Genomic DNA, 8,674 nt, shown 5'->3' on the forward strand with positions numbered 1-8,674 from the left:
TTAGAAAGATTAAGCATTAATGGGCAAAGTCATGAATCCAATTCGGCCCCTTTTCTTCCCCGGGCCACCTGCTATTAGTGTTGGGAATCTCTTTTCGTCTCCGGGCCACCCTCGCCCCCCATTTAGTGTTGGCAATCTCTTTGAAACACCCCTAAGGCTCTGTTCACTTCTTTTCCCTAGTGCTGTTTCTCCTGGAAAACAGCCTATTTTTTTCCTGACAAGACCTTGACTAGACAGAATTTCTGTGTTCACTTCTTTCCTAGGGAAAACTATTATCAGATGCGAAATTTCTTATTTAAAGGCTAAAAATGACGTGGAAATTGACTTTCTCCCTGTTACTTGAGATTTGCTTTCCGATTAAATATATCGGAAAGAGGCTTTCCATGGAAAACGAAGCCTTTTCCTCTTTATTTCTTTCCCTTCTGCCATGTCACCTGGAAAGGAAAGGAAAATGAAATCCTTTCCTTTCCCGGGAAAAGAAGTGAACAGAGCCTAAACGAAAAAATTTCAATTTAGTGAAGAGCATTTTATTAAAAGCCCAAAGCATCTGGATTAGGGTTAATGAACACGGCTATGAATACTAATTTTTAGGTTATTTTTCTCCAGAGAACCCTAAACAGCCATAAAGAAACCCCTGAGGAGATTCGAGAGCCGCCGAGGATCGGAGGCCTAGGATCATCCTATGGAAATGATGTTTTGGGGTAACCTATTTACGTCGTGGCCCATCAAATGGACGGTTTGGATCATCTCATTTTGAAAAATATGAGCGGGGCGTACCTTGTTCAAAAATTTCTAACAAATTAATTGTTGGGCCTAGAGGCCGGGGAGCGTGGGTATCACCGTTTTTTTGTCCTCTGCCTTGTTGCCTTTTGCAGTTTCCCTTCTGAAGAGACCTCCCTTCCGTTCATGCTTTCCACCTCTACACATCGTTTGGAAACATCCAACTTCACTTCCAACCTTTAAAACCAAGACAACCAAAAAGCCCAGCCATAAAAAGGTCTTCCCGTCCATTTGACCTAGCTCATTGACTGCCTTAAACTATAACCCAATATAGAAGCCACCAGAAAACACCGCACTGTTCAGTGAGTTCAATCCAAGTCTGAAAGACAAACAAGGAAGAGGGACCCAAATGTTCCTCCAACCAAAAAATTCAAATAAAAGGAACCCTACAACTATCACAAAATCAGCTCAAAAGTCATAACAGATAAGAGTTCTATCAAAGAATTCTAGTTCATCCCCTGAAACTGAGTTACTCTGATCTGGAATTTAGTATTTCTTTGGAGTCCACATTTCACGTCCCTCTCTTTTTTCATGAAAGTTTGCTTGGCCTCTATTCGCACAAATATCCAAGCCTTTTGAGGAAGTCTGATCTCTGCTCTTCTCTTTGGAGTTTGGTGCTCTTGTTTTGCTTTTGGTTTTGTCTTTTCGATTGTTTTTGCTTTCTCTTGTTGTTGTTTGCCCCCAGCCTGTTGGTGGGTTTGCTCCAAAGCTTCATGTATGTCTCTTTATTTTTAAATATATCTGGTAGGGGTCTGCCTAACCCCAGCTTGCCTATCAAAAAAAAAGAAAAAAAGAAGAGTAACACGACAGACATGTTAAAGAAGTGCAACTTCCATTTGAAAAATAGGCGTGCTATGTGTTTGGAGGAGTAATTGATTGATCATTTATTCATTCAATACAAAGGGGCGACCTTGCAAGTGTTACCAAATTTTTGGGTGGTTTTGCGACAGTTGGGTTCATGCGTCATCGGTATCGGTATCTAGTCTCATAGAGAGGCTGCGGATTAGGCGCCTTGGGACGTTGGGTTTGATTTTATGGGTATGATTCCTTTTACAGTGATGTGGGAGATTTGGGAGGGGGGAGGAATGCCTGCATTTTCAACATATGGAGAGGTGGATTGTCTTGCTCGAGAGCAGGAGTGGCTAGAGTAGAGCTAGAGCTTTTCAATTTCTGCCTCCTTGAGGATTCTTTATTTCTTTACTGTAGTTCCTTTGTGCTCTATTTTTCTTGCCTCATTGACCGAGGCATGGTGCTTCATTCTAATAAAGATTCACCATTTTTAAAAAAAGGAAAAAAAAAACAAAATTTTGAGCTAAAAATCAATCCTCATATCCACGAGAAGGCGTGAGCAATTTCACAATAATAATTTTGAAGCACTCTTTGTTAGGAGAGAAGTGACACCACTTCTCAATTAAAGAATAAGACAAATTCAGCAGTGAGGTAACTAATCTCTCTTGGAAAAGATGGGCTGCGAACTAGTTTCGTGCAAAATACCCGTGAGGGAGTATTTTGGTAATTTTGCAAAGTTATTTGCAGCATCTTTTTTTTCCTAAAAAAGAGTTACCTAGTAGATGAATGTCTTAATTATTCAATCCATATGAGGTGGCAATTATTGTATGATCCCACATTAGATAGGGGGAAAAGTTTTCTAGGCTGTATATGTGGATTCTCCCTCTCCCTATGTAAACGCATTTTTAGCATCTCCAAGGGACGGGTCCCTGCGGAGTGGATCGGGCACGGCAATGCTACTAGAAAACACAATCACTATGGATAGAAGACCCAGAACCAGACAATATTTACAAAGTGGGGTCGGGAGTGACAATCATCTTGTTAAAAAAAAGTGTAAAGTTAATTTTGCCAAAGTACCTAAACTTTTCCGGTATAGGCAATTTGGTACAAAACAATTTTGCAGAATTTTGAAGCTGTCTTTTTTACAGAGAAGTGCCTCCCCATATGAATTAAATAAAAAAAGTTGCTACAGAGACTAGGCGACCGGCCGTCTAACCAAAGAGTGGATCGAAGAAATCCTTACACGACTCATCACACAGGGAGCGTAGTCTTGCCAAAAAAAATTTAAAAAACATAAAAGTAGGACGAAGTTTTTGTTAACATGTGAAGATGTTCGGTTGAATCGGTTCCATTCTCGGTTTGCAGCTCAGTTACCATATCAATTTTCATAAATGAGTACGAGACAAATTCAACTGCGAGGAGGCTTTTCTTTCTTAGCTCCATTTCTTTCAATGAAAAAAAGGACATTAAATTTGTTTTATGTTCATTTTTACACCGTAAAACAAACTTTACGTCCATTTTTTTCTAGCAAGAAACGGAGCCTAAACAGAAAATGACGGAATTAATCGAGAACGGAACCCGAAAATGGGGTTTTTGCCAACTACAGTTTGTTAAACTAGATACCATTTTTTCCATCGTAGTCATTTTTCATCGAAAAAACTGCAACATCCGATCCAATTTATCGTAATCGATTAGTTGACATGTTGGTTAACCGTATTTTGAAACACAGAAGAAAATCATTGGCTTTATGATTATGACCCATAAACCGAGTCATTCAATATGTTGTATTATTGCAATACGTACAGGTACAACTCAGATACGAACTCACTGAACCAGCAACAGAAGCTGCCTAGCTACTTTTGAAAAGACACACTCATATGTTAGCACAGGTCGTCAATATATAAGACCTATTATCTGGTTCTATCTTTAACAAGTAATTCTTCGGTAGTTGGCATATTATAGCATTGACAAATTTGTCTTTACTGGCGAAGGTCCAATATTGAAATCATTTCAGAGGTTTTCCCTTACTTTCCATGTCAACAAACTATTCAAAATACCTCGACTTTCCAGTGAGCTCTTCTCATAGTCATGGTCCCTGTTAGAAAAAGAAATATCGAAAATTCGAGTGGCTAAAGCTGAAGCGGCTACTTTCGAAGTATCAGAAAAAAAGCAACCACTGAAGTGGGAGTCAGAGTCGAAAAGAGACATCTAGTTTTCAATCTTCACCAGGGCATCCCATAAATGATTCGCATGGTTCATCAGACCGTCCGGGTCTGAAGACCCTTAGCAAAAATCAACTGATTAGCATTTATTTGCTGAACCTCTGAAGACCTTTAGCAAAAATCAACGGGTTAGCATTTATTTGCAGAATCCGCAAAGAGTCTTGGCTTCATAGACCAATCAAGGTGTTCTATGATTGAATTTGGCCGGGAAATTATGGATGCAATCGGATCAACGGATCAGATTACGTAGCTGAGGCGAAGGTAGCACGTACCATAAACCGTCTAGACTATTAAATTACTTTCGGGATTGATGTAGCATTTACAAATATTCTGCCAACGTAGTGTTTGCTTTGCAAGGAAAGAAGTTAACATGGGGAAAAAAGAAGCAACACACTTACATTCACATATTTCATATTTACATACACGAGGCAAGTAGATTACGCTCTGTATACTAGAAAAAAACTCATCCCCATACCAGCGCAGTAGAAACTGAGGACACAATGCCAAGACCCTTTCTCTACGAAACCGCTACCTCTATGGTCTTGGGCTTAGAACTGTCCTGTTGAGGCTTCTTCTTGCCAACGGTGACCGTCAAAACTCCGTCCTTGTAAATGGCCTTCACATCATCTGGATTGGCATCCTTCGGGAGCGTGAATTTTCTCCAATAACGAACCCTTCTCCGCTCCACTCGTATTGGCTTCACTTCTTTTTTCTCACCTTGTTCGCTCTTCTTCTTCTTCCCAGCTATGAATAGAACCCCATTATCTATCTTTACCTGTTTTCACAAACCCCATTGAAACATAGGCATCAGGTAACTGAATACAAGAATTGAGCTGCTTTTAATTTAGGGAAATGATATCAGCACAACCATATTTTGATATTCTGCACAGACCATCTTGTCTTTTAGTATATAAAGATCGAGCTATCAAAAAGGTTATTATTACATTGCCCAAAAAAGCTCTCGGGGCCTATTAAAGTAGAAAAGACAGCTGGGTTTGTACACATGGAATGTCTTGGCTTCATGCCGAATAGACATTCCATGTGTAAGATTACAAAAAATCAACGGTTCAGCTTGCCTCTATGGATCCTACTTGATGGATCAACGGCCTAGGATCATCCGATCAAGGTGTCGTAGATAGGGCTGCAACTTGAGCCGGGTAAAACCCGACCCGCATCGACCCGACCCGAAAATAGCCTGGGTCGGGTTGATGTTTCTTGGGTCTTGGGTCGAGCCGGGTTTAGATTAAAAAAGCCCGCATGAATCTCGGGTCGAGCCGGGTTTGAAGGGGCCCGACCCGACCCGACCCGAGATACTTTAAGTTTTATAATACGTAAAAGCAAAAAACGTAAAAGCAAAAACAGGGACTCTTTCCAAAAACGTATTATACTTAAATTTTATAATACTCTCCCTAATCAGCAAAAGAAAATTAGTATTTAATCATCCCTTTATTTTCTTCTTTGATTATTTTAGTGCTAAACCAAAAACAGGGACTCTTTCATAAACGTATTATACTTAAGTTTTATAATACTCTCCCTAATCAGCAAAAGAAAATTAGTATTTAATCATCCCTTTATTTTCTTCTTTGATTATTTTAGTGCTAAACTTTTTAGCCTTCTGTTTCCCTTGTTATGTGCTCTGGGCGAGTCTGATTCTAAAGATACCTTTCATCTTTAGAATAGTTCTAAACAGTGGTTTCATGGTTCTTATAGCCGGAGGCAGAGTTTCGTCCTCCTATGTCTGAAGTTGTCCAAGCATTGGTCCGATTAATGCAAAGGGCAAGCATAGTCAAAAGGCGTTCGAGTGATGAATTAAGGTTCTCATATAATATCCCGGATCGGATCATGAGGCGGCGGATATGTCCTTCTAAGTGTCCGAGGTTAAAGCTAAATGCCGTTCTTATGACTTCTTCCAATTTTGTATGCTTGCCTAATAATTGTTAGTTTGTCTGCTCTCACTGAGGACCAACTTGTTGAGGTAGTTCCTTGGACAGGCTCTATCTAAGAACTGTGTTTACAACATCGCTTTGTAGGTTCTTGCCAAACAAGAGTTTTCCTTAAAAAATTGCGTCAACGTGAAAAAACCCGACCCGACCCGACCCGACCCGAGATTTATCATGGGTAGGGCCGGGTTTGGGTCTCGTGGGTTTTCCGGAAAAAAACCCGACCCGACCCGACCCGAGATATTTCTCGGGTTGGGTTGGGTTCTTCAAAACCCGACCCGCCCGACCCGAGTTGCAGCCCTAGTCGTAGATATGCGACATGTTAATAACAATGCTCGTCTGTCTAAGTTAAATCTTAAATGATCATCATCATCACACACACACATATATAGATATATATATATATATATATATAGAGAGAGAGAGAGAGAGGATTTACCTTTATATTCTCAAGATCTACCCCAGGCATGTCTACAACGAAGGTATAACAATCGGGGTGCTCATATATGTCTGCTGGGGTCTGGAAATAGCTCTTGGCCCTCTTCACGTAGTTACGAGCCCTAGGTTGAAGCATATTCTCCATCTCATCCGGAAAGTCTAGGACCCTCTCCACTTCTCTTATCCACGACTCCAATTCTTCTTCTTCGTACAGTACAATATCCATGTCCATTTATCAGAGCAGAAAGATGCCAACTTTCAAGCAAAAGTTGTGATGATCTCTTGATCACGTTTTACCGGTTCGCACTTTAATGTATTGAACAGGAGGGACGGATATTTATAAGAGGGACTAGTTAGTGGAGAAGGGTTTAGAAGAGAGTCGAATGTCTAGAAGTCTAGAACGATATCGCGTTTGTATTATAGGTTTTTCCTTGGAGAAAGACACGTAAGTCATATGTTCTTTTGAGGAAGACACGTTAGTTATAGGTTCTTTTCAGAAGACACGTTAGTTCATGCATCCCGCTTGTATAGCTAAAGCCCACCTGGATTTTCGGGTAAATGTAAGGAAGATGAGTTCGGTTAAAAATCATTTTACCTTATTAGGAGTCTACAAGTGTTTAGAAATTAGTTTTATAAGTGTTGAAATTTTTTGCATTTGAACATCTTTAAACCTTTTTTTTTTGAGAAATGATATTTACGCCCCTTTCATCAGCAGGCACACCCATTTGCCAGTGTACTTTGCAATCAAAGCCACTGGATTTTTTTGACATAAAGTACATCATCTCCCCTTTTGCCATTGATACACTGACGTTGGGTGTCCCTAGTGATCAAAAGGGGCGTAAATATCACTTTCCTTTTTTTTTTTTACTAGAGATCGAAAAAGTTTGTATCTTATTTGGAAACTCAAGGCCCAATCCAAAATATGTTCAACATGATCTGGATCATTAATCCGAGGGTTCCTTTCTTGTAGTCTGTAGATGGTATAACGTTAAAATCACTCCCTCTAGTAGGCTTTTTTTTTTTGATAGGCAAGTTGGTGTTAGGCAAGGACCCATACCGGATACAGATACTAGAGAAAAAAAAAGGGAAAATACATTCAGACCCCTGTGGTTTCTGACACATTCAACTTAACCCCTAATGTTTAAAAAGTTACAAGTAGACCCCATGTGGTTTCAATTTGTATAAGGTAGGCCCCCTCTTTTGAAACACTATCAATGCTAATAAAGACCTCATGCACCCCTCCAAATCCCATATCCGAATCCAAACACTACCAAAAACACAGTGAACCCACATTGTTTGGATGATCCAAAGCGTTCATTTGATGGGCCCTAACATAGATAGGGTGTGCCCAAAAAATCAGCTCCATCGGATCATCCTAACCCTTCAATCCGTGGACGAACCGTCAACTGAGGAGGTCTACCTTCCATAAATTGAAACCAGAGGGGGTCTACTTGTAACTTTTTAAACATTAGGGGTTCCCCCCCCCCCCCCCCCCCCCCCCCCCAAAAAAAAAAAGAACACTATAATCTTACATACAGGGCTCCATTCGAGTCCTTGAAAACAATATCAGAAAGAATGGGAGGGAGTAAGTGGATATCAATGCCTTGGCCTTTGCAAGGGCACTCGTCTTTGGAAAGAAAATCCTAGCCCTTGACAGAACGTGGGAGAAACATATATGTTACACAGGTATAGTGAAGCAGGTGTGAAATACATTTTGGATGATTGGAACCATTGATCTTATGGGCCATCATGAGGTGACGGTATGGATCTAACTTTCACACCCAATGGAGATCTCATCCATTAGATAAAGGGTTGAAAAAAATCAAGGACCACAAAGGACATGCAAATCAAAGTGTTAGGATTGGAAGAAAAAACATTTCCAGCTGTAAATCTTCTTTTTTTTTTGGGATAATTACATTTACACCCCCTCTAGTTCCTGACACATCCACTTCCACACGTATAGTTTAAAATGTGACAAATACACCCCTGTAGTTTCAATTTGTTTAAGGTAGGCCCCCCCAGCTGAAAATGAACGCTTTGGATCATCCAAACAATGTGGGCCCACATTATTTGGATGATTTTTTGGTAGTGTTTGGATTCGGGTATGGGCCCACATTATTTGGATGATCCAAAGCGTTCATTTGATGGGTCCTGACATAGATAGGGTCTGCCCAAAAAATCAGCTCCATCGGATCATCCTAACCCTTCAATCTATGGACGAACCTTCAGCTGAGGGGGCAAACCTTAAACAAACTAGAGGGGGTGTAAATGTAATTATCCCTTTTTTTTATGCATAGGTGATAGGACGACGTTTGCTATGCTGGATAGGGCTGCACATTTAACCGCCTAAACCGATAAACCGAACTGAATCGGGCCTTTCGGTTTGGTTCGGTTCGGTTTTTTGTGGCATCGGTTCGGTCACGGTTTCGGTTTTCCATAAACCATTTGGATCGGTTCGGTCACGGTCTAGGAAAAATTTCAACCGGAAAAACCGAACCGAACCGA

At 40.5% G+C, this 8,674-nt stretch overlaps 1 protein-coding gene across 1 annotated transcript; it reads right to left on the minus strand.

The window, feature by feature from the left end:
• Positions 1 to 4,060: 4,060 nt before the first annotated feature.
• Positions 4,061 to 6,531, minus strand: LOC143876488 (17.1 kDa class II heat shock protein-like). The gene is made up of 2 exons (XM_077378192.1): positions 6,171 to 6,531; positions 4,061 to 4,566 (listed from the first exon to the last, which is right to left on the minus strand). Exons 1-2 carry the CDS (start codon positions 6,399 to 6,401, stop codon positions 4,309 to 4,311), a joined length of 489 nt encoding a protein of 162 aa, XP_077234307.1. The 5' UTR covers positions 6,402 to 6,531; the 3' UTR covers positions 4,061 to 4,308.
• Between the last annotated feature and the right edge of the window lie 2,143 nt (positions 6,532 to 8,674).

The sequence above is a fragment of the Tasmannia lanceolata genome, unplaced genomic scaffold (genome assembly GCF_043159265.1).
Source record: "Tasmannia lanceolata isolate RefF3 unplaced genomic scaffold, GAP_Taslan_0.1 ptg000005l, whole genome shotgun sequence".
Taxonomy (NCBI): Eukaryota; Viridiplantae; Streptophyta; class Magnoliopsida; order Canellales; family Winteraceae; genus Tasmannia; species Tasmannia lanceolata.

Coding starts and splice junctions, on each gene's coding strand:
- LOC143876488 (XM_077378192.1), bottom strand. CDS start 6,401: ATGGACATGGATATTGTACTGTACGAAGAAGAAGAATTGGAGTCGTGG. Junction 4,567..6,170: donor TAGATCTTGAGAATATAAAG/GTAAATCCTCTC, acceptor TTGTGAAAACAG/GTAAAGATAGATAATGGGGT.